This window comes from Eptesicus fuscus, chromosome 2, assembly GCF_027574615.1.
Source record: "Eptesicus fuscus isolate TK198812 chromosome 2, DD_ASM_mEF_20220401, whole genome shotgun sequence".
NCBI classification, from domain to species: domain Eukaryota; kingdom Metazoa; phylum Chordata; class Mammalia; order Chiroptera; family Vespertilionidae; genus Eptesicus; species Eptesicus fuscus.
Window position 1 is genome coordinate 93,011,624 of NC_072474.1, and position 26,774 is coordinate 93,038,397.

General features: G+C 38.1%; 1 protein-coding gene across 1 annotated transcript in view; it reads right to left on the reverse strand.

The window, feature by feature from the left end:
- Positions 1-3,881: 3,881 nt before the first annotated feature.
- Positions 3,882-26,774, reverse strand: part of N4BP2 (NEDD4 binding protein 2) — a 73,638-nt gene continuing 50,745 nt past the window's right edge. The window contains exons 14-20 of the mRNA XM_054729399.1: positions 26,014-26,132; positions 23,188-23,326; positions 16,496-16,684; positions 14,831-14,999; positions 7,202-7,325; positions 5,179-5,254; positions 3,882-4,608 (exon numbers count right to left, since the gene is read on the reverse strand). Of these exons, the coding sequence (XP_054585374.1) occupies positions 5,209-5,254; positions 7,202-7,325; positions 14,831-14,999; positions 16,496-16,684; positions 23,188-23,326; positions 26,014-26,132 (786 nt within the window). The 3' untranslated portion in view covers positions 3,882-4,608; positions 5,179-5,208. The remainder of the gene's footprint in view (positions 4,609-5,178; positions 5,255-7,201; positions 7,326-14,830; positions 15,000-16,495; positions 16,685-23,187; positions 23,327-26,013; positions 26,133-26,774) is intronic.

Here is a 26,774-nt window from a genome sequence, read left to right on the forward strand (position 1 = left end):
CTCTCATCGATGTTTCTAACTCTCTATCCCTCTCTCTTCCTCTCTGTAAAAAATCAAAAAAAAAAAAAGTGTTCCACAACACAAGAGTTGATGAAATAATTAAATAATTATGAGATACTGGTGGACAGATTTTCTGTCTTGTCTCACATTATATCCCCAGTAACAAGTATTCAATAAACACTCAAAAAAATAAATATTTTTAAGTTGCTAAATGAGTGAGTTATTCTATTTAGGAATGAAAATTCAAAGGTCTTTAATATTAACTAGTTATTACTTGATTCCTTTAAAAAAACAAATCTTAATTTTGACATCTGTCAAAGGTGTGAAGAGTTAATCCATTTATCTGGTTCAAAAGTGGATCCCTTATTTGCTATGTCAAAATAATTTAAACTGGAATAAGAGGGAAGCTGAGGAAAACCAAGATGGCGGCATAGGTTAAACACCTAACCTACAGCCGGGCACAACAATTTCAAAAATACAACTAAAAGTCAAAACGGACATCATCCAGAACCACAGGAAAGCTGGCAGACTAAAATGCCCACAACTAGAAGGACAGAGAAAACCACAAGGATAATCAGAGGAGCCGTAAAAGCCTGAGGTATGGAGACACGGGCGGAGACACGAGCACGCGCGCGTGCGGGGAGGACGGAGCCGGAGAGGAAGGGGCGGCTGACGGCCTGGCCGGCGTTCACTAGCAGGAAGGAGATAAAAGCTCCAGATTGCGCTGAACACCAGCTCCGACTGCACTGAACCCCAGTTTCGGGCGAAACCCTGGGAAGCCAGGCGCACGCTGGGGGAATGAATCTGGGCTGTGGGGCGCAGGCACAGAGGAGCGGCGGAAGGCAGAACTCCAGAGGTGCGCACGGGAAGGCGCGCAGAAGAGGGAAGGCTGCCTGTGCCACTGAAGCGCCAGACTGCGCTGAGACCCAGTTCCAACTACACTGAAACCCAGTTCCAACTACACTGAAACCCAGTTCCAGGCGAGAATCTGGGATTCCAGATTCATTAGGGGAGAGACTAGACTGTTTGGCAGCGGGCGAAACTCCAGGGTGCGTTTCTCTCAGAGGTGTTTGCAAGGAGTACAGAGGGACACAGACACAGGAACCTCATAGGGCGGGGCTGACAGGAAGCCAAGGTTGTAGGCTCCACCCTGTAGCTCCGCCCCATCCAAGCTGAGCACAGAGGCTTTTCCCTGCTGAGTGCCTCAGGCAGTAGCTGACCTACACTACATTGGAGACCCAGAAACGAGGGCATCTAGTGGTGGGTGTTGAGATGACACCAGATTTCAACCACCAGCACAAGGGTCACATTCAGGAGGCAGACTCAGTGAATGCCAAAGCATTGCTGCATCAAGACCCGGCCCATAAACATGTCTCCTGCACAGCAACTCTTCCTATATAGACAAAGAGGGCCCTCACGACCAATTGGCCTGGAGGACAATTCCTCCCAGTGACACCATAAACTGGAATAAAAGTTGTGGTATAGTAATAAAATTTTATGACACTTTTTCCTTGAGATTACACAGGTATGCATGATGGCAGGGGGAGAGGGGTTGGCCAGAAGTGGATAAGGGGTGAGGAAGGAGTGGGAAACATCTGTAATAGTGTCAAGAATAAAAAAAAATAATAAAGTAAAATTTTTAAAATATATCTTTATTGATATCAGAGCAGAAGGGAGAGGGAGATAGAAACATCAATGATAAGAGAAAATCATTGCTTGGCTGCCTCCTGCATGCCCCACACTGGGGATCGAACCCAGAACTCTGGCATGTGCCCTTGACCGGAATTAAACCTGGAACCCTTCAGTCCGCACTGAACCAAACCGGCTAAGGCCAAATGTTTCTTTAAATAAATACATAATTTTTAATACTTAAACTACTAACCTTACCATATCAAATAAAAGATTTCCTCACACCAGACTGTGTCTAAAGTATTTTATTAAATTAAATATGTAATTTGCAAATGGCTTCATAAGAAATTTTTAAAGCAAAGTTACAAAACATTTTCAATAAAAAAGTAGAGTTAACAGCAAAATTACATTTTCTTTATAGTACAAATAAAAACATTTAATTTCTGATATACTGTCTGAAATTTTTATTATACATTCTCCAACAGATAGCTGCAATGATGTACTTTAATGAGAAGTCTCACGGTTAATTCAGTCATGTGTTAATAACAGGTTCATTACTTGGACCATAAAAGTCAATTGCTCAACTTTATGGAAAATCATAAAATTTCTCATCATACAATGTTAAGTTCTAAAAGGCTCTTCGGGATGTACATGTAGTCTAGCCTTGTTTTTCTATTAAATTCCCTAAAGAAGCATTAAGTAACACTGTAAACTTGAATTACATTTCAAAAATAAGCACCATTAACAAACATTCTACATAAACTTTACTTTTTTTTTTTTGGCCACACAAACATTTAAATTTGTTTCTTTTACATGTAATTAAAAATAAACACTATTTAACCACTGCACGGAAAAATGATCAAACTTCATCTCACTGCACAATGGAAAAGCACTTAGGAAAAGAAAAGCACTTGGAAAAAAACAGCAAACATTATTTTTGTATCTTTTTTACACATTTTGTCATTTTCTTAAATTGAGAGCAGTTAAGACATTGTCAGAGCAATTTCCTGAGTTTCAAACTTTCCAATTTCCAGTTCAGACCAAACTTGTGTGTCCTTTTCCTATGCATACAAAACACTTGAATTTTAAAAGAAACAGAACAAAAATAAAGGACTGGAAACAATCCAACAGAATTATTTGGCTTTTCTTCTCAAAATGTGTTATAATACACAAGACATTTAAAAATATGTCAGGAATTCTACTATATAATATGTCCTATATTTAAAGGCCATAGAATTGCAAATAATATGAAAACACTAATAAATTGGAAACATAACTCAATCTGAAAATAACATAGGCATATATGAACAGCTAATAAATAAAAAATAACATGCTTCCATTTCTCAGGTACAAGTAAGGAAGTGGATGGATTAAAATACTGTTAAGGGTCCCCTCAGTCCAACTGCACGTTCCCTGTGGTTTCCACGTTGTTCTCTTTTCCCCCTGGTAGATACTGGGATAAGAGACTACTGAAAGATATAACTGTTACTAAAACCTTCCAAACTACAGAAATGTTGCACTTTTAAAATATTAGTACTTCTGCAAAGAGCCACCCTAATGAATAATGTACTAGCACAAATATAATAAAAACTTTGAAAATCCCTACACTAGCTTTACTTTTGATACATAGGATTTAGAAATGGGTAAAACAAGGAGCGATTATAAAAATGTTTTTCATAATTATGTGTTGCTTAAACTATGCTAGATAGTGGGGTAGGTAGCAGTATAACATTAAACAGCTTTACAAAAATACATACGATGCTTAAAATATGCCTATATATTTATGAATGACGATTAAGGAGAAATACCCTAGTTTTAGCAAAATAAAGTACAACATTAAAGTTGATACAACATAAAACAAAGCTTCTTTCATTTGGTTTTTGCCACAAAACACCTCACCTCTTGTTCTTTTTGACTGCTCCCACATTAATGGTAATTATAATATTAAAATAAGTTTAGCTGAAGTGCTCAAAAGCAATTTTTAAACTGGGTGAAGAAATATAAAAACACAAAATATGCATCTGCACACTCGAATAACTCTAGGTTTTAGTATTGTTAATCACATTTCTTACATCATATTAATTTATACATAAAAATACTTTATATCATTAACAATTGAAATGAATTGTTTTATTTTTAATGTATATAACTCTTCTAGACATTACTAAAAACATATGCTAAACTGCTGGCATTTTTTCTTTTTTTAACAAGTTATTACAAACATAGAATATGAATAATACTTCAATTATCAGTCACTAACCATTTCTAAATAATAAACATATTATTTTTGTGGAAATAAATTCAACAACACAGCTCTTCTTTTAAAAGCATGCTTTCATAATATATAAGTGTGTTTTTGAGTTCTAGTTTCATTAATATGTGTTATTTTAGGAAACCCTTCTGTAATCCAGGGTTCTTTCAGTAACGGTTCAATCTTATAATTCCTGATCCAAATGATTTTTTAAGCTTGTCAAAGAGCAACACAATTGTTAAAATTTTATGTTGAAAGTATTCTCCATATCCAAAGTCAGATTTATTTAAACCACTGTCTCATATTGGAAAATTAAACTTTATCACATTAAACTTGTACTGACATACTTTCACACACTAACAGGACTTCTTAGCTGACCAAAACACAGAAGCCAGTGGAGGTTTTCTTCCAGGAAGTTGGCTCTTTTTAAAAAGTTAAAAACTTTTACATTGTAGTGATTCTTTTTATACTTATATCAAAAGTGTTTTCTATATTTGTTTTTAAGTTAACAGAATTTTGACCTTACTGCAGCCTAGAAATTACACCCCTCAAATATGAAAGACGGCTCTTTAGAACTATCTTAAATACCACTTACACAGACAGTTCTAGAAGCAGTTCTGTAAGACGGCAACATTTGGTAGATATCTAACCACTTCTCCTTCTCTGAAAATTTTTCTGCCTTTGGAAGGTATAAAACTGCAATATAATCTCAGACCCCAACTTTCCTCCTGGAAATGCCCACAAGCAGAAAAAAGAAACAGAAGGTTAAGAGATCAAAATCATATGCAAATACAAAGCAGAAGGAAGCACACAACATGTCTTCCTTCCAATAAGATATAGCAAAATAAAAAGATTTTTTAAAATTTTGTTTTGAAATAAAAAAGCATTCAAGTGTTTTTATTAGCTCTCCTTTCTTTCATTACTATTACTGCTTCTTTTTTTTAACACCAGACTTTGAGGCATGAACCAAGTCTCAAAGTACTTAACTGCCTCTCACAGATACCATTAGATCTTCACTAAACGTCAAACAACAATTAATAGAAAGATAATTTCTCTTTTAGAAAGAATCTGTGCACTTTCAAACTTTAAAACTGGATCTAATAATTTTATCTAAGAAAATTATCTTTAATATTTTAACATATTTGGCATATAATTCAATAAAAAATTAAACTTCTCTTGAATTTTAAAAAACATCATCACATTTTTGTTTTATAACTGGACATTATTTCTAATAAAACACATGTTGATAGTAAAATTGACTAAATTACTGCAAATAAAACTAATTTTAACCTACAAACCTTCATACTTCTAAGTCAAGGATGTTTATTTTACTTTAGCATGACCTTCAAGCACCCTGGTTTAATTTCAGAGAACCTGCAGAAATGAGAAAAGAGTAATTTTAAAGATAAAAATTTCTAACTAGGTAAGAAATGTATATTATAATCAATTCCAAAGGCCTATCCTATGTAATAAAAGCCTAATATGCTAAGTGTCCAGTCATCCAGTTGGCCATTCAACCAATCAAAGCGTATATGCTAATGATGTGCTAAGGCCGCTCAACTGCTCGCTATGATATGCACTGACCACCAGGGGGAAGACAGTTGACTGGTCAACCAATCACTATGACGTGCACTGACCAGCAGGGGGCAGACGCTTGACTGGTAGGTTAGCTTGCTGTTGGGGTCCAGCTGATCGGGACTGAGCAAGACGGGCCGGACACGCCCTGGAGCCCTCCTGCAGTCCCTCCCCGGCTGGCCAACCTTCCATGTCCCTCCCCGATCCCAATCATGCACCGGTGGGGTCCCTTGGCCTGGCCTGCACCCTTTTGCAATCCGGGACCCCTCAGGGGACATCAGAGAGCCAATTTTGACCCAACGGCAGAACAACCAGTCCCTATGACACGCACTGACCACCAGGGGGCAGACACTCAATGCAGGAGCTGCCCCCTGGTGGTCAGTGCACTTCCACACGGGGAGCACCGCTCAGCCAGAAGCTGGGCTCATGGCTGGCAAGCAGAGCGGCAGTGGTGGAGACAGGGAGCAGGCCTAAGCCGTCAGTGAGACATCCCTCGAGGGCTCCTGGACTGCGAGGGTGCAGGCCGGCTGAGGGACACTCCTCCCTGCCCCCCTGCCCCCCAGTTCACGAATTTTGTGCACTAGGCTTCTAGTACCAAATATATTTACTATCAAAATACTCTCAATATCCAGGATCAGTATCTATGCTTATGTTCCTTTTAATCTGTTGTCAAAATAAATACAATCCTAAGGTTTGGGTTTACTCCTAACTTAACAGTTATTACAATTTAAGATTTATCAAAACTCTCAAGCCTGAATTTGACCTTCATGAAGAAGAGCATGCTATATCAAGGATAAGATGATACCTACGTTATATTATTTCTATGCTTTGTGTAACAAGAAGAAATCTAATAGGTAAGTTTGTTTCATCAGGTCATTAAATGGTTCTAACTCCCTCAGTGTGAAATTTAAAATTAAAAAAAAAAAAAAAAAACTTGTCTCTAAAATAGATCATTAATCCCAACATGATAATGTTCTGGTTTTGTAAAAGTAACTATAATGTCATCTGTTTTCATGTTCAAAACACTACCATTTTCTATAAATGTAGCCAAACAACATTTATTACATGGCATAAAAAAAAAATGCTATACTAACTGAAATTAGTAGTAGGGAGAGAAGGCTACTTAATGAAATACATCCTCAGGGAATCTATCAACAGATCTTTATTCTTGGACTTCTTTTTATTATTGCTTTCTGTTGCAGAATAATAATCACTTGATAAAAAAGAACAGTTCGTATTTGTCAGCTAAGGTCATTAATAGCATTTAACTTACAAAGATGTATAAATTCACAGTGACTACGGTGTTTCTGCTAATATTTAAACACATCCAAATTATAACCATATTTCAGCAGAAGCTCCTAATTCCTTCCAAAATCCACAGATATACATCTACTTTCAAAGGGATAATTAAACAGCAACCTTAAACTATGATAACCTGATTATCTTGGATAATACATTATCAAAGAAATACAAATATTATTACTTTCTTTTAGATTTTAAATTCAGGATAAAAATAGTTTTGTCAGATGACTGATTACTTCGATAACAAACACATTTTTCTTTCATTTCTGGTTTACTGGACATCATAAATCAGCAGGGAATCATAATTTAAGCATGACTGTAGCTAAAACCAGATGGTCAAGTTTAGTTAACTACTTTAACATACTGTTCTGAGCACACTCTTAGTGTTTACTATCTATAGATATGGGCAATTGTCAATTATCAGTAACAGCAATTTATACTCACCTGAAGCTATGGCTTGTGAGGTATTTAATGACAGCTGGCTTGATTCGAGCTACTCCTCCCTGGCTGTGATTGCCTCTCCCCGTAATCACGGACAGATAGGGCTTGCCACCATGCTGCTTAAATTCTGTTATAAAAGGAATTGGAATAGTTCAAATTAATTTAAATTACACTCTCAACAGAAAACAAATGTGAACTACTCAAAACATGCGAAATTATTTTCATGGGGATTTAGAGATTCATTACTTTAAAAAGCCCAGAACTGATATTTTTAAATGTAAGTTTTATCTACACTGTTGAAGTATGGAAGCCTTATAGCAATTCATGTGCCTAAAAACTAAAGTGAAACTTTTTCCCCTGTGGGGAAGGAGATTTCCTTGTGCTATCAAAATATCTCTCTGCAATAACGATAATTACAATATGATACCTAAAAATTATTACACCCCTGGAATCAGACATTGCTTTAAGTGATTTACATTTACTAAGAATCTTCACAACAACCCTATTAGTTAAATGCTCTGAAGCCAGTCAGCTTTGGCCTAATGAGCTGCTCTGCCACTAAGTGACTGAGTGTTATGACCACAGACAAGTTCCTTAGCCAATCTGTGCTTGTTTCCTCATCAGTAAAGAAGGATATAAAGCAAGTACTTTAAAAAGTATCCCCCTCAGAAATGGCTACAACAAATCCACTAAATATAACATAGACTGCAGTCTGTTAAAAGATAATTATTAACTTAAGAATTCCTTCCAAATAGGTGATTTTTAAACATTGAGTGAACCTGCGCTTCTCAGAAGACTGCCGCTCCTACTCTGGCAATGACCTTGAGAAAATCAAATATGTAAATCCTGAAAGTCAATAATAGCGACAATCAAATTCTAAAAACCTGTTAATAATAAGAGTTGACTTAATTAATTTAATAAACACTAGTTCCTCAGTTATAAATAGCACAAGTTTTTACTTTTAGCATAAAATACATATACATACAATAAAAACATTCCATATTCTGCTCATCAAGTTGCCCTAAGACTCCAGCAGATCCACAGCAGATGGTTTTTCAAGTTACATGTCTCCAGGGCAATATTTGGCCTGGAATTTTAAGAGGACATGTTTCTCTTGCATTTTTAATTCTTTCTTTGCTTAAGATCTCCATTTCTACTTTAAGCTATATCCAATACTTCAAGCAATATTTTATTCAAAATTCAACTGAGCTGCGTTCTGGCTACACAAAGGTATTTACTTTGTAAAAAGTTTATATACCATACAATTGTTATTTGTGCATTTTTATTTATGGGCGTGATATTACAAATAAAAGTTTGCTTTAAAAAAACTTGAGTCTCACCCTGGCTGGTTTTCTCAGTGGTTAGAGCTTTGGCCAAAGGATCACGGGTTCAATTCCTGGTCAAGGACACAAACCTCAATTGCAGGATCAATCCCTGGCCCCCTTTAGGTCACGTGAGGGAGGCAACCAATCGACATGTCTCTCTCAACTCTCTCTCTCTCCCCCCAACCCCATTTCTCCCTTCCACTTTGTCTAAAAATCAAGGGAAAAATATCCTCGAGTGAGGATTTAAAAAAACAAAACTTAAATCTCTTAACTAATTCACTCCTTCACTGCTTAACTAAGTATAATTCACTCTCACCATTCCTTCTCCTTTACTACTTAACTAAGTATAATTTCACTCTCACCATTCCTTCACTTCTTAACTAAGGTTCGCTCTCACCACTCCTTCACTGCTTAACTAAGTATAATTCACTCTCACCACTCCTTCACTACTTAACTAGCTATAACTCAATCGCCACTCCTTCACTACTGCTCCCCTCATCAGTTAGGGCGGTCATTTATACCAATCCCCCCTTTCAATAGTTCACTTACTGCTCTGCAAACATTGTCTAGTTGCATCACATGCCTCAAATAAAGTAAGTGTTCAAAGATGTTTGTTGAACGAATGAATGTACTGGTATATGTTCACATATTTCAGGTTATTCCTGCTGTTTACCACCTTTTAAAAAACTAACTCATTTTTAAGCATATGCTAAATTACTTATCACTTCAATTGTAAATATTTCAGTATTATTTCAAAAAGAACCCTTAAAAAAAACATAATCACTATGTCACCAATATCTTGCAAAATTAAAAATAGTTCCTTAATATCATGTTTCTAAAAATATCCCCAGTCACAAAAACTATTTTAACAGGGATTTGTTTGAATCAGGGTTAAAACAAGTCCATACATTGTATTTGGTTGATATATTTCTTAAGGAACTTTTAATCTAAAGGTTCTTCTCCCCGCCTCCCTTACCCGACTGGCTTGGCTCAGTGGTTGAGTGTAGACTTATGAACCAGGAGGTCACGGTTCACTCCCTGTCAGGGCACATGCCCGGATTGCGTGCAAGAAGCAGCGGATCAATGATGTTCTGGGAATTTCATCATTGATGTTTCTATCTCTCTCTCCCTCTCCCTTCCTCTCTGAAATAAAAAAAAAAAAAAGATTCTCCCTCCCCTTGTATTTTTCTTTGAAATTTGTTGGAAAAATTGGATCATTTATCCTAGATTTCCAGTCTGGATTTTACTCACTGTATCTCCATGGTGCCATTTAACATGTTTCTATGATCCCTGTAAATCCCTGTGAAGTAGTTGTGAGATCTAAAGGCTTTATTTGTTTCTGGTTTATTTTGGGACAAAAATACTTCATGGGTGGTGGTGGTGTATATTTCAATCATAAAGACAGAAGGGTCAGATATCTTTTTTTTTTTAACTCCTAATTTTGACAATCATCTTTTATGACAAAGCGATTCAGGGCAGAGCCACAGATTTTCCCCTGGAAACGTTTCTATTCAACAATATCACCACCTGGTGGTAACTGCAGTAACTACAGGTCACCACAGGTGGCAGCAAAATGGGCCTTGGCTTCCAGAGTTTGTATCTTGGGTCTGACCAAGTATCTATCAAGTATTTATACAAGTTATTTAACTCCTTTTTTCTTGTAATTTCTGTATTGCTATAAAATTCACATAATATAAAAATTTCAATTTTAAAATGTACAAATCAGTGATTTTTAGAATATTCTAATGATGTGCAACCATCAACACCATCTAATTCCAGAATATTCCATCTTCTCAAAAAGAAATTCTAGAGCTGTTAGCAGTCACTCCCTATTCCACCCTTTTCCTCCTTTCTAGCAATCACTAATGTACTTTCTGCTTCTGTGGATTTGCCTGTTCTGGGAATTTCATCTAAATGGAAATCATATAAATATGTGGCCTCCCCTGGGTCTGGGTGAGGCCGCGCGCCCCTGGGTCCGGGTGAGGCCGCGCGCCCCTGGGACCACGTGAGGCCGCACGCCCCCAGATCCGGGTGAAGCTGGATCCCGGGTCCGGGTGAGGCCGCGCCCCTGGGTCCGGGAGAGGCCACGCACCCCCGGGTCCGGGTGAGGCTGGGTCCCGGGCCCGGGTGAGGCCGTGCGCCCCTGGGTCCGGGTGAGGCCGCGTGCCCCTGGGACCGGGTGAGGCCGCGTGCCCCTGGGTTCGGGTGAGGCCACGCACCCCTGGGTCCGGGTGAGGCTGGATCCCGGGTTCGGGTGAGGCTGCGCGCCCCTGAGTCCAGGTGAGGCCGCGCCCCTGGGTCCGGGCGAGACCAAACCAGAGGGAGTCGGACCTGCATTACCACCATTTGTCCACCATCCAGAACTGAAAAGTCAGTGTTGACATATACAAATAAGAGCTGGTGGACACTGAAACTGGGTCTCAAAAGAACTGTTGGTCCAGAAAGAAACTCACTACAGACTGATTCATTTCCTGTCAGCATAACTATTATTGCTCGTCTCACATTCGGTTCTTATAAGTATATTTCTAGTAACACATGATCTCACTCATCTAGGGGAAATGATGAACAACATAGACTGATGAACAAGAACAGACCCAGAAACAAGGAGGCATCGATCGGACTGTCAGGCCTCAGAGAGAGGGTAGGGGAAGGTGGGGGTAGGGGGGAGAGATCAACCAAAGGACTTGTGTGCATGCATACGAGCCTAATCAATGGTTAAGGACAACAGGGGGGTGGGGGCATCCGTGGGGAGGGGTGTGGGATGGGAATGGGGGGATGAGGACAAATATGTGACACCTTAATCAATAAAAACATTTTTTTTAAAATAAATAAATAAATAAATAAATATGTGGCCTTTTGTATCTAGCTTCTTTCATATAGCACAATGTCTACAAGGTTCATCCATTTTGTAGCATGTATCAGTTCTTCATTCCTTTTTATGACTGAATAATATTCCACTGCATGGATATTACACATTTGTTTGCCCAATCATTAGTTGGTGGGCATTTGGGTTGTTTTCACTTTTTGGCTATTATGAACATCCATGTACAAATTTTTGTGTGACTGGATTGCTTTCAATTCTCTAAGAGCAGAACTGCTGGGACATATGGTAATTCTATGTTTAACCTTTGGAGGAATGCCAACCTTTCCATAGTGGTTGCACCATTTAACATTCCCACTAGCAATATATGAGGGTTGCAATTCTCCACATTCTTACCAACACTTATTATGAACTTTTAAAATCAGTGTCCTCATCTACAAAATGAGGACTGCCTACCCTTTATTCAGTCATTTATTCAAAAGTTTTTTTTGAATATTGAAAAGGCTCTATATACAAATATTAAGTCAATAATAATCATTGTCTCAATTCCAGGCCATAAAGACATTTAATAATTTATACAATAAGCTTTTTTACAAATATTGTGATACACAGGAATACTATGAGAGGGTATTAATGGAGAGCCTAACGTAGGCCAAGAAATGAAAGTGTAGATCAGTGATGGCGAACCTATGACACACGTGTCAGCACTGACACGCATAGCCATTTCTGATGACACGCGGCCGCTAAGGCGGCCGCATGCCGAGGATGAAACATTTGCTGCTCCTGAGGATGAAACATTTGTGAAATAATGTTTTTTCCTCAAAGTGACACACTACCCGAGTTATGCTGTTTTTTTGGCGAAGTTTGACACACCAAGCTCAAAAGGTTGCCCATCACTGGTGTAGATAAACATACAGAAAAGAAGAGGCAGGCAAGGGAAAGATTATATAGGGTTTTGGGAAGCTATGCTAAATGAAACATGGCAACCTGTACTTTCTTATCACAATCCTAACTATTTATGTAACTATACGTCCATTATCATCTGCCCTAATAGATGGCAAACTCTATAGACAGAAACTGTGTATCCTTTTCACTGCTTTATCCTTGATGCGTAAAATATAGGTAATAATCAAATTTATTGAGTAAATGATTTATTCATCTTCTAGACCAGTGGTCGGCAAACTCATTCGTCAAGAGAGCCAAATATCAACAATACAATGATTGAAATTTCTTTTGAGAGCCAAATTTTTTAAACTTAAAATTCTTCTAACGCCATTTCTTCAAAATAGACTTGCCCAGGCCGTGGTATTTTGTGGAAGAGCCACACTCAAGGGGCCAAAGAGCCGCATGTGGCTCACGAGCCGCAGTTTGCCGACCACGGCTCTAGACAGAATATCTATATATGTAAAAAGGCAGTGACCGTAATGAGTGAAGGCTCAATCAAACACCAGAAGTCAGTTCTACAGTCAGTGCTGGGTTGCTGTGGCGATCCAGCACTGACTGCTGAGGGGGCTGCGGATCAGGCCCAGAGAGAGAAGTAGGGTCTGATCCATAGCCTCAATGGCAGCTGTTGATCAGCCCTTGCCTCTCTCTTTCTCTCCGGGCCTCCGTGGGGGCTGCTGATCAGGCCCAGAGATAGGCCCAGAGACGCTGACTGGCATAAAAACCGACCAATCAGAACCAAATGTGGGTGCTGTGGGGAGCCAATGGCTGCCTAGGAGGCGGAGCTTCTGACACTGACTGGCATAGAAATCAATCAATCAGAACCAAATCTGGGTGCTATGGGGAGCCAATGGCTGCCTAGCAGGCAGAGCTTTTGATGCTGACTGGCATTGAAACCGAGCAATCAGAACCAAATCAGGGTGCTGTGGAGAGCCAATGGCTGCATAGGAGGCGGAGCTTTTGATGCTGACTGGTGTAGAAACCGACCAATCAGAACCAAATTGGCCAGGAGAGGAGGGCAGTTGGGGGGGACGAGATCAGCCTGCAGGGGAGGGCCGTTGGGGGCAAGATCAGGCCAGCATGGGGGGGGGGGCATTGGGGATGAGATCTGGCCAGTAGGGGAGGGCAGTTAGGGGCAATCAGGCCGGCATGGGAGGGCAGTTAGAGGTGATCAGGCTGGCAGGCAGAAGCAGTTAGGAGTGATTGGGCAGGCAGGCGAGCAGTTAGGAGCCAGCGGTCCCAGACTGCAAGAGAGATGTCCAACTGCTGGCAGTCGGACATCTCCCAAGGGGTCCCCGATTGAAGAGGGTGCAGCCTGGGATGAGGGAACCCACCCCCACCCCCGTGCATGAATTTTGTGCACCGGGCCTCTATTAAACACAGAATGGACACCAATTATAAAACACCATAAGCAGCCCTGGCCAGCTTGGCTCAATTCCTGGTCAAGGGCATATTGATGTTTCTCTCTCCCTCCTTCCCTCCCTCTCTCCCTCCCCACCATAAACAACCACCAATATAACTGATTTAGCCAAGGATTATCAATAGATATTAAAATTAGGCGAAATATTGTAGAACAGTTCACAAAGTATCAACCTTTTGTATCAGTCATATTTAATCAAGTATTTATTTACCAGTGATATGTGTTGAATTGATAAACCTGTATAAAGTATAGTGTAAAGCTTTCTAAAATATATATAAATCAATTAAGCAGAACAATGCAGCTATAAGTGACAAGGCAGGGCTATGGAGCCACAAAGTAAGAGCTGAGACTTCACAATAAAAAGGAAGATAAAGAAAACGCCAAGTTAAAAATTCAAAAATACGATTCTATTGATGAAAGGAGATGGCATCTACTATTGAAGTCTGGGGTAACTAAAACAGATGGAATTTTTTTAAGTGCTACCATCTGATCATGAAAAAGAAACAAGAATCTAAACCAACAAGATACTTTAATGTATGTGAACTGCATGATGTTAAATGGAAACATGAAAAAGATCCTCATCCGAAGCCCTGGGAAGAGGCAGAATTTAGATAAGAGGCAGGTATTGACCTGCAGAGACAAAGTGCAAGCAGAAAGGGAAAACCACCATAAGGCAAACACTCAGAAATCCTGGCTTTTGTGAGAATTCTGTAAAAATTCTATCACCTCATTTACTTCTGTATTTTATTAAACATCTATTGAACAACTGACATGTAAGAAATACCTATTAGCTTTAATAAATGTCTATTGAACAAAGATGTATAATATTTCTGAAAGGTCCCACTTATAAGTCTCAGGATTCCCAGATTACACTGTGCCCTTCCTTTAACAAACACATCAAAGAAATACAAATGTAAGTGAAACAGGGAAATCAAAAAGAAACTGTTAGTGGCCATGCCCATGACAATTCTTTCTCAAGAAGGTTCTCTTGAGGAAAGAGCCTATAAATGTGGCACATATATCCTCAGCTTGCACATTCAGACTCAGGTCCTGAGTTTGTAATTTATACCAATATGAGCGAAGACATATTTTGAATTGAAGATTTGTCATTTTCAGAGTCCTACCTTCAGTTTTCTGCTGTAAAACTGCCATCAAATGTTCTATAGCTTCATCCACATGCAGTCCATGGAGGTCTAAAACATTCTGTGGCAGCAGGGAGGCGTTGACTTTCTCAAAGATCTCTATAGCAGCAAGGTGATTAGCTTCCTTCATCTTCTGCTCATGGAGACTACCCTTTAATTATAAACACAGCACCAGTAAACACTTGTAATCCTTGTTACTTGGTAGGCAATGAGGAAACAAATAGTGGACCATATAAAAGGTAGAACAAAAAAGCGAACAGCTCACTGAAAATTGTTTTTAATGCTATGAGCTAATATGTAAGAATGCACCAAAATTTAGGTAAATTTCCGTGTATTAACAAGAGAGGTCTCAAACTAAATCATTTCTAACATATTTTCTGATCCCAAAATCATAGAAAACAGAAACTTAAACACCAGCCATCTCAAGAAGGAATCCATTGGTTTATCCTTTGATAATCCCAAGTCTCGTCCCTTTCAACACCTTGTAATTACCCCTGGAGCCATCTCTCAAGGTTTGCTATTAGGGCTCACAGGGTTATACCAGCTTGATGCATTTCTCTGCTCAATCACAAAAAAGTAAGCCATATGGAACCACAAAAATAAAAGGTAAATCAGAGCTGGTTTGGCTCAGTGGATAGAGCATTGGCCTGTGGACTGAAGGGTCCCAGGTGAGATTCTGGCCAAGGGCACATGCCCGGGTTGCAGGCTCGATCCCCAGTAGGGGGTGTGCAGGAGGCAGCCAATCAATGATTCTCTCTTATCATTGACTAGAGGCCCGGTATACGAAATTCGTGCACTCGGAGGCTTATGGGGGTGGGGGTCAGTCCCTCAGCCCCAGCCTGTGCCCTTTCGCAGTCCGGGGGCACTCAGGGAATGTCCAACTGCCACAGAGGTGGGAGAGGCTCCTGCTACCGCTGTTGTGCTTGCCAGCCGTAAGCCCAGCTTCTGGCTGAGCACACTGACCACCAGAGGGCAGCTTCTGCATTGAGCATCTGCCCCATGGTGGTCAGTGCATGTCATAGCGACTGGTCATTCCGCCGTTGGGTTGATTTGCATATTACCCTTTTATTATACAGGATGTTTCTATCTCTCCCTCTCCATTCCTCTCTGAAATCAATAAAGAATTTAAAAAAAAAAAAAAAAGGTAAATCAGGCAGATTTTTTATAATGCTATGCCAAATGAAATTTTACTTCTCTGAAAGATAGTAATGTATCTTTCTTTTTCTGATTATAAAAGTGATACATTACTAAAAATTCAAACATGATTTAAAGCACAGGCCCCTGTGATCCCACGCTGAGATGGCCAATGTTAACATTCTGCTGTCATTGCCCCAGAACACTTGTATCTGTTTAGAAGCGGTACTGAATGGGGGAATTAACCTAAAAGAAAATAAGGACTGTCAGAATAAACTGCAGTTTGTGTAAGCTGTGAATGCAATAGCAACCACAGAAACTGAGCATTTCAAAGGAGATCAAAAGTCTCAGAACCATACATTTCTCATATATCAAGAAACCTTTATGTCACTTATATAATCTACATTCCCCAGAATAGCTTAATCTCATCACAATACAAGTATTATCTGCTTCCATATTATTCAGACAGCATAAGTGACAAAGAAAAAAACAATGACCAGTTTTCCTCTCTACCTGCTGGGCATAAAATGTGGCAACGTTTTTCTTCCCCATCCGATAAGCCTCTTTGGCCTTGCTGTAGCACTCCATCCTCTTCTGCTGGTGCAGGAAAGCCTCTGCCCTGTAGTCGTCGTACTTAGGGTACTCAAAATCCTGGAAGGGTGATTCACTCTGTGTATCTTCAGTCTCCTTCGATTTCTTTGCCTATAAGATGTTATCCAATAAGTACAATACAAACAAAGTAGAAAATACAGGCTTTACCTTCATAAAAATATATATGAAAACTAGGCTCTACTATTTTTCATCTTTCTTCTGACACAAAAAAGTCTCCCCAGTGTCTACCTAGTTAGTCATATACTTATCGACTAATGCAAAATTTTTCAAATTTTAGTTTGTGAACCCATTCAAAGGGTCCAGTCACTGAAAGTAGGAGTGACAGGTAACTCATACTTTTTGTAATGGCATATTTCAATTCAACAAAATAATCCACTTTCAAAAATGAGCATAGGACCTGAAACGATACTTGTCCATACAAACAGCCAATACTATATGAAAAGATGCTCAACTTTACTAGCTATTAGGAAAATGCAACTCAAAACTACAATGAGGTATCACCTCACACCTGTTAGATGGCTATTATCAACAAGATAAGTAACAACAAGTATTGCAGAGGTTGTGGAGAAAAAGGAATTTACAAGGGAATGTAAATGGGTACAACCACTATGGAAAACACTATGGAGGATTTCCGCGCCCCGCCCCCCCCAAATTAAGAATACGACCCAGAAATCCCTCTTCTGGGTATCTACCCCCCAAAATTTGAAAACATTTATTTGTAAAAATATATGTATTCCTATGTTTACTGCAGTATTATTCACAGTAGCCAAGACATGGAAACAACCAAAGTGTCTCTTGACAGATGATTGGAGATGTAGTACATAAAAGATGAAATACGGCCAATTTGGGACAACATGGTTGGATATCCTACATAATAAAAGGGTAATATGTAAATTACCATCACTCCGCTACGCCCACGATTGGGCCAGCGGGAGGCGCAGGGGGCGGGACTCGGGGTGGCCAGGGTGGCCAATTGGGCCGGCGGGACACTGAGCTCACGTCGCCAGTGGCGGCACAAGCTCAGCGTCTGCGCCATGGCTGTGCTGCGGCACAGAAGGGGCCTCTGGGGCAGCGAGCCCACGTCTTGCTGCGGACCATCAAAAGCGGGGAGCGAAAGCAGGGGAGCTGGCTATCTGTCCGCTCCGGCACCAGGCCTTTCGAAAGCCTCCGCCACGCCAGAGGCTTTCGAAAGCGGGGAGCTGTGTGTCCACTCCGGCACCAGCGGACCCCCTGCCATCAAAAGCAGGGAGCAGGCTGCTAGCAGTGTCCGTGGAGCGTGCTAGGCTTTGCGGGGCAGTGGATATGGCCTGGATGGCAGGTTAGGACTAGGGGACCCTACACGTGCATGATTTAATCATGCACTGGGCCTCTAGTTGAGAATATCGTGCTAAGCGAGATAAGTCAGATAAAAAAAATCAAGAACCATATGATTTCACTCATATGGGATATAAAACTAAAAACAACAAATGAACAAACAAAAACTCATACACAGACAATAGGGTGGTGGTTATCAGAGGGAAAGGGGTGGGGAGTAGTAAAGGGTAAAGGGGGTCTCAAATACATGATGACAGGAGATTTGACTTTGGCTGGTAAACCAACAATGCAATATACAGGTGATGTAGTATAGAATTGTAACTTGGAACCTACCTAATTTTAGTAACCAGCATCACCCCAATAAATTTTTTTAAACTAATAAAATAATTTAATTATATTCTTTTTAAAACAGAAGGACATGTGGAGTGACCATGCCTGGTAGGTAGTAAAAATCCTAAGTGGATTTATAGGAGCAATTTTTAATCAGCTGACCCCCAACTAGCTGCTATGGTAGTGTTGACTTTCTGAGCTTTTGGAAAATGATCTTTCAAGTAATTGCTATCCAGAATAGACCTTATATTTAAAGAAGCAAAAGTAACTCTAAGTTAAAACACAAGGTAATGGAAATAATAATTATGCAAATTTGCCTTAATGCTTGCCACCAAATAGAAAATTCCATTTTTCCTGAAGAAAATTCTTATACAGTACACATCCAGATGTCTCTAAAATATCTAAGTCAATGTTTAAAAACAGCACAATATTGTGACTTCTATATCCAATTTGGCTTTCATTTATTTACTCACTCTCCAAAATATTATTTGCAAGCAGAAATCTGATGTTCCTTAGCTTAGCATGTAATTGGAGTGGGGGTTGGGGGAGGGGTTTAATCACTATGATTGAGTTCATTTTCTTAAAAGCTTAAAAGAATCCCAAGTATCGGGTGCCATACATTTTATGAACACTGAAAAGCAAAATCCACCCCAAAAAAATATAAATTTCAATTTCTTTTTTTAAAAACAAATCATGTTTTTCTGATATAATAATTGAGAAGAAATCAGTTAGTTTACTTGTTAAATTTCCAAAAGCTAAAAACTGTCATTAAATTAGAAATATTATGAAGGATTATAATGATAATGTACTCTATAAGACGATCTTTAATAAATGCCATTTAAGAATTTTATGTAATAAAATTTAATATATATTAATATTATAAAACATTATATGTATTATGCAATATATATCACTAATTGATAAGAATAATTTTTCAAACTTTCTGCCTGTGAATGGAGTTCAGAAGCCAAGAAAGGTTGAGAAAAAACCTTTGATAGTTGGTTGTATAATTTTTCACTTATTACATTTTGCTTACTTGGCCCCTAGAATTCTAGAGGCTTGAAAGAGTTATAGAAAATAAGTTTAAAAAAAGAGAGAAGAATAAAATAAAGGCATCATCATATTTCTAATTCATTACCAGGGTCAAAAATCTATAAATATGCAGTCAATTTATTTTTGTAACAAATGTTCAGTTTATTTTACAAAAGAGCACAAGGCTCTCTCTGGCATAGAATATTCATAGGACCTACATCCTATGTCACTCGTGCCAAAACTTAATCACAGCTGGTTACAGATTAATGTTTAAATATTCTATGAGTGTATGGCTGGCATCTCTGATAAAATCAAAAACTTTGCAGGGAGGAGATAATAAAAACGCTTTCTATGACTTTTGAAAGCCCAGAGTGACAAACACTATGAACACAAATATTTCATAGCATTAGTTGGTGTTCATACTAAAAAATGCAAATCACATTTGCTTCTCTGGGAAGAGACCCTTCATTTCTTATTTTTTAAAGGAAAAAAAACTGCTATAATGAGAGAGGCTTTCTCAAATAGCCACTCTCTTTTAAAATAAAACTAAGATTTATTTTTGTACCCATTTGATAGTACTGTGGTTTACTATAACTTCATTAACAGGAGCCAAGTGAAATTGAAATATATGCTTCCTAGGAATTCATCTAATTAGTGTCACTTTTTCTGTTGAAAACATGATATACTATAATACCAAAACCATTTCCTATGGTAACAAGCCCATAAATTTTATTAAAGGCTAAAGGGGAAAGCAGTAGAATTAATAAAACACAGCTGTAAATTTTTAGTTTCTTGAAAACAGATAAACCAAACCATTACTGGTACCATGATACTTCCCTTTAGTATATGTGGTCCCTTAGGCTCCTGGGATATCAAAGGCAGACTATTCTGACAAATATAAGAAGGTTTTTATCAGTGTTGTGACACCTGACTACATTTTGTGAGAAAGACTAAGAATAATCTCCCAAGTAACTTAAAGTTTACATTTTAGCCAACATTTACATAACACAAAATCTCCTTTTCTGATTCCAACATTTCCCAATCATCTCCAACTTTGAGCAATACACCTTCTTCCCCTCACCATAATGACCCATGGTGCCATAATGATCCACGTTGCCTTGCTCTCTTGTCAGGAAAGGTTACCTTCATTCCCAGTTTGGCCTGGAAGGCCTCATCGTCATCTTATACACTCTTCGCACCTTACAATACCTGCACCTGTCTATCCATGGTGAACACAGGCACCAGGGGTACCACTTGGTTCCTGCCCATGTACAGCATTAACGATCACATGAGCACCAAAATTAGCTACGTCCTATATAGCAACTAAGTGATGGTGAAATATTAAAAGAAAAAATGGAGCACACAAGTTATCCCTGAGTGGTCTTATGAGTAAGTCAGAATAGTGGGATACTAAAGGTCTGTAAAAGAAAAAAGAAAAAAAAAAACCCTAAATCTAATACATACAAGATTAATATACAAAATCAATTCTATTTTCTACGCATTTACACAATCCAAAAATAAAATTAAGAAAACAATCCCATTTATAATAGCATCAAAGAGAATAAAATAAAAAAGAAATTAGAAAAAATCGTTTTCATATTTGAAGGTAAAAACAATATTTTAATATAAATTTAACAAAAGATATGCAAAATTTAATACTCAAAACTACAATATTCTGTTGAATGAATGAAGAAGGCCTAAATAAATGGAAAGATATTCCATGTTCAAAGATTGGAACACAATATTGTTAGGATGGCAATACATCTCAAATTGATCTACAGACTCAACACAATCCCCATAAAAATTCCAGCTAGCTTCTTTGTAGAAACTGGCAAGCTGATCCTAAAATTCACATGGAAATGCAAGTGGAACAAAATAGCCTAAACAATCTTGAAAAAATAATATAGTTGGAAACTTAACTTTCCAATTTTCAAAATCAAGACAGTCTGTTACTGACACAATGATATACAGATCAACGGAATCAAATTGAGAGTCTAGGAAAAAACTTGCAGATTTTCAACAAGAGTGATGAGAAAATTCTTTGGGAAAAAACAGTCTTTGCAACAAGTGATGCTATGACAAATGGATATGAACATGCAAAACAATGAACGTGGACCCCTACTTCACGCCACGTACAAAAATTAACTCTAAATAGACCAAAGACCTAAACGTAATGCACACTAAAACTATTAGACTCTTAGAAAAAAATAGGTGCAAATCTTCATAACACCAAAAGTACAAGCAACAAAAGAAAAAAGATGATTATGCATCATCAAAATTTAAAGAACACTATCAAAAAAGTGAAAAGACAACCTCAGAATGGGAGAAAATTCTGCAAATTACATGGCTGATAAGGAACTTGAATCTAATATGAAGAACTCAAAAAAAATTTTTTTCTAATGGACAAAGGATAAGAACAAGACATTTTTTCAAAGAAGATACACTTAATGGCCAATAGCACATGAAGAGATGTTCAACATCACCAGTCATCAGGGAAATCAAAATCAAAACCATGAGAAATCACTTCTGTGTTAACCCTATCTTTTATTTCCTGAATTCTGATTCTTTGGCATCTAGGGCCCTGCTAACCCTTGGAGAAACAGCCCCCCAACCCCCAACCCTGGGGTTAACAAATAAATCACCTGCTGGTGCAACTTACATATGCAAACCAACCAATCTAGAGCTAATATTGCAACCACTCCCTTTTGGGTTTTGGAGTTCTCACCCTCTGGATCACCATCAACATACCCTAGTCACCCAGGCCAAGTACCAGAAAACTAGGGATGGTTCCTATGCCCCAAAGCCTACAGAAATTATTCAAACTAGCCAATCCTAAGCCTGCTTACCTTGCCTCACCCATTCCTTCCCACAGAAACTACAAAAAAGCCTCTTGCCCGTATTCCTCCCCCACTTCCTCTGGCTCCTGACCAACCTGGTGCTTCCCATATGGCCCTGGATGGTGGGCCATACCTCCTATTGCTAGAGATCTGTGCATGTAATAAACTTCTTCCTTTATGCCATCTCCATGTGTTAGTGTCTTACCAGGTACCCTTAAAATAACTTCACACCCACTATATGACTATAACCAAAAAGAGTGACAATAGTAAGTTATCAGAGAGAATGTGGAGAAATTGTAACCCTTATACACAGCCGGTGGGAATGTAAAATAGCCACTTTGGGGAAAAGTTTGGCAGTTTCTCAAATGGTTCAATATCTCTGCCCACATACTTACAGCCTAAGACCCATCTATATTACAATCCCACTGCTATTCAACTAAGCCTCATACTCTATTGTGTAGTCCACACAGAAAAAGTTACAGAAATTCAAGTGCTAGTGGTACACAATGACAATGACATTGAAGGAAAAATCATAATCAGCTATAAATTCATTACTTTGAGTAAACAGACATTCTAAACCAAAGACGGTATCGGTGGTTAAATTTCCAATCTAGTCAAAACGGTGCACCAAATGAAAGATCAGACAGGCCGAAAAACCAGGACTACAGGCTTTATTTGAGGAGAAGGATCTGCCGGGCTGTCTCCCAAGGAGAGAACTGCAACACGTGCAGAGGTGAACACGCCTTTTGAGGGGAGGAATGGGAAGGAATGGGGGCTTAGTGTACTCGGCACGCGCTGATTGGTGGCTTAATGTATGGTCCATATAAGGTATATAGTTAGTCACTCAGGTACTTAGGGTCAAGGGCTTAGGGTATTTGGCAGGTGCTAATTGGTGGTTCAATGTATAGTCCATATAAGGTGCCTGGTTAGGTACTCAGGTATGTCCAGGCCGCAGGTTCAGGTTACATCATAATCCACCCACCAGTTGGGGGAAGGGAGGATCTATCAAAATTATCTCAATAAAACAAAAATATTTTCAAATACATTTAACATTATAGTAAAAAATAAGCAATTCTATACCTTTTTCTCCTTAGACTTCTGTGCAGTGTAAGAAGTGGCATTCTCATTTTGGTGAACAAACTCTTGTGCTACAACTGTTTTTACAGGGTCTCCTTCAAGAACACAGTTTAAAAATTGCACTGTGTGTTCTAATGAGTAGCTGTAGAGAGTTTAAGTACAAATATAATGTCAATAGATAAAAATAAAAGTTATGTGAAAACATTAACATAACAATCCTTTAAACATTTCAGAAAAAGATAGCAAATGCCCATCATGCAACTCAAAGACTCAAGAATGACAGAGGGAAACTACCAAGTATAGGCTCTCAAAAACTGGTTTAGAAAATGAACACTAGCCCGCCCAACGTGGCTCAGTGGTTGAGCATCAACCTATGAATCAGGAGGTCATGGTTCATGGTTCGATTCCTGGTTGAGGCACATGCCCAGGTTGTCGGCTCAATTCCCAGTGGGGGCCATGAAGGAGGCAACCAATCAATGATTCTCTCTCATTGTTGATGTGTCTAACTCTAGCTCTCTCTTTCTCTCTGAAATCAATAAAAATATATTTTTTTTAAATGAATACTAAAAGAACATATTGGTAGTTCATTTTCTGATCTTTTATTCTAGTTAGACTGTAGATAACAAATCTTTCATCTTATCACTTAATACTTCTTAAATCCCTTATTAGATTTACACATGGTTTCAGTATCCTTCAAATATCAGATACAGAGAATAGATCTTTAAACTGATATTTTTATTGTGTTGAATTTCACTTTTTACTTACACAATAGGGTTTTAGTCAAAGAAATCTAAGCAAGGATACAGAAAGGAAGAAGTGAAACACTATCCTATTTCTCACCCCTACATTATTCAGGCATGTTTTCATGGTGGTATTACATTATCTGTAGTAAGAAATTCTAGAAATTGACAAACATCTGAAATTCTCATGTTCTAATATCTGAAGAAACTCATTCCAAAGCAAATTATAAATGATTTTATACTGCTCATTATTTCAGATTATTTATACCTCTGATTTTTCCAATGGCCAGATAATCAAGAACTGAAGCACTAAGAAGTATTTTTGAAATGTGGTAACTAGTTATCTAAAATAATGTGATTATTTTCCTATTCTTCAATTTATTAAAGACAACCCATGAAGGAGCATCATTTGGAACCACCAATTCCACTTTAGATTGCTCTCATCTTGCTGTCTCAGACATGCTCAACACACAGGAGCTTTTAGGGCCTGGAAGCTACCAGCAATTACCTACATCCTAACTAGTCCTTAAAATCACCCAGCTTACCCATTCATGGGGCTGGAAGCCAGTGTCCACTACTGATGTTGCTTGAAGGGTACAACACTAGAAAATTACACCTCAGGCATATACTGCAGTAACTGAACCAACCGACCCTTTTTATTGACTTCAGAGAAAGAGGAAGACAAGGAGAGAAACATCAATATGAGAAACATTGATTGGTTGCCTCCCGTACCAGCCCCAACCAGGGATGGAACCACAATCTGACTAGGAATCGAATCTGCAACCTAAGTATGTACCCTGACCAGGAATCAAACCCACAACCTTCTGGTGTATGGGATGACATTCCAGCCAACCGAGCCACCTGGCCAGAGCAAGAAAATATTTTTTATAAAATGGGTGTAGAACAGACTTCCTAAAAAAGACATAAAACTCAGAAACAATAAAAAAATATTTTCTGATAAAACATTAGAATTAAAACATGTATATGACCAAAGTGATTTTACTGGGTTAGCAAGTAATACAGCAGGAAAAATCATTATAATCTACGTTAACAGACAAAAATTGCTATAAATAATATATAAAGAGCTCTCGCAAATCTAGAAAAAATTACAGGCCCTGGCCAGGTAACTCAGTTGGTTAGAGTGTTGTTCCAATATGCTAAAGTTGCGGGTTCAATCGTTGGTCAGGGCACATATAAGAATCAATGAAGGCATAAAGAAGCAAAACAACAAACCAATGTTTCTCTCTCTCAAATCAATAAATAAAAAATTTAAAAATTTTTAGAAACACAAACAACTAAAAGAAAAACAGACAAAAAGAAAGCAAGCAATTAGAATAGAAAACGAAATTACTCAAACTTACTAATAATTAGGAAAACAAATATTTAAACAATATTTTTCCCATCAGATTGGCAAAAATGTTAAAGATTATTATTATCAAGGAGGGTTACACTATCAGTACATATAACTAACGCAGAAAGCCTGTATCAAAGAAAATTTGGCATTAACTATAAAAATTTTAAATGCACACACTCTCAACCAGCAATTTCACTTTTAGGAACTAGCCTACAATAGCATTCACCAATGTACACAAAAATATATGTTGCTCAAGGATGCTCAGTGCAGCAACATGGTTTCCAATTTTCTCATAGTCAAAAAGTCCATAATAGGAGCATATATAAATTATAATAATTTAAGAAATCACTTTATGAATACTATGGAATATTCTGTAGACTTTAAAAAGAAAAGAGCAGATCACTAAGTACAGACAGGAAAAATAAATACCAGCAAAACTACTACAAAATAGTACATAAAAAACAACCTCTTCTTTGGTGAAGCACATATTTGTATGTAGACACAAAAGCAAAGAGGTACACATATACGTATAATTGCTACATGTGAAAAAAATTGAGGAGGCATATAAACCAATTGCCAGAAACTGCTCACTTGCTACATTAGGTACATTGCATTAAATGGTTTATAATATGCCTATATTACATTCATTATCAGAAAAATATCAGATTAAAATGTATAATATATGCTTTCAATGACATCACAGTAGAAACTACAGATAATCCTTTTAGCACTTACTTGTGGTCTTTGAAAATGTCCACCAGAAAATTTTGGTTAATGGCTGGAAATATCTTAAAGAGCTGCTTCTCCTTTAGTTTAGTGGCACAATCTTTTTCAAACATAAATGACTCCCTTTTCTAAAAAAAAAAAAAAAAATCCTTAAAATGGAATTTATAATACTAATTATGCTGATCCAAAAGCATGGTTATTTTATTGCAAAAAGACTAATAATTTAAAAGCAATCACAGACTTTCTTCACTGATTAAAGGCTAAAATATTCTTGCACTATTTATATCCCCTTTTTTAAAATATATTTTATTGATTTTTTACATAGAGGGATAGAGAGTTAGAAGCATTGATGAGAGAGAGAAACATCAATCAGCTGCCTCCTGCACACCTACTACCTGGGGATGTGCTCGCAACCAAGGAACATGCCCTTGACCGGAATCGAACCTGGGACCTTTCAGTCTACAGGCCGACGCTCTATCCACTGAGCCAAACCGGTTAGGTCTACATCCCATTTTTACAAAGTATTTGAAGCTGCTCATAAATATATATACACACAATCACACATATACATATGTGTGCATGCATATATAAATATATACATACATGCTCTCACATATACACACTCAACACATTCAAACATATTATATAAAACAGGATGAAGGTATCTTCTATATAAATAAATAGGATATAAATAAATCAGAGAGTAGAGAAAATAAAGGTAGGAATACAGATAAAGCTAGCAAGTAAAATCAGTATATAAATGCATGCCA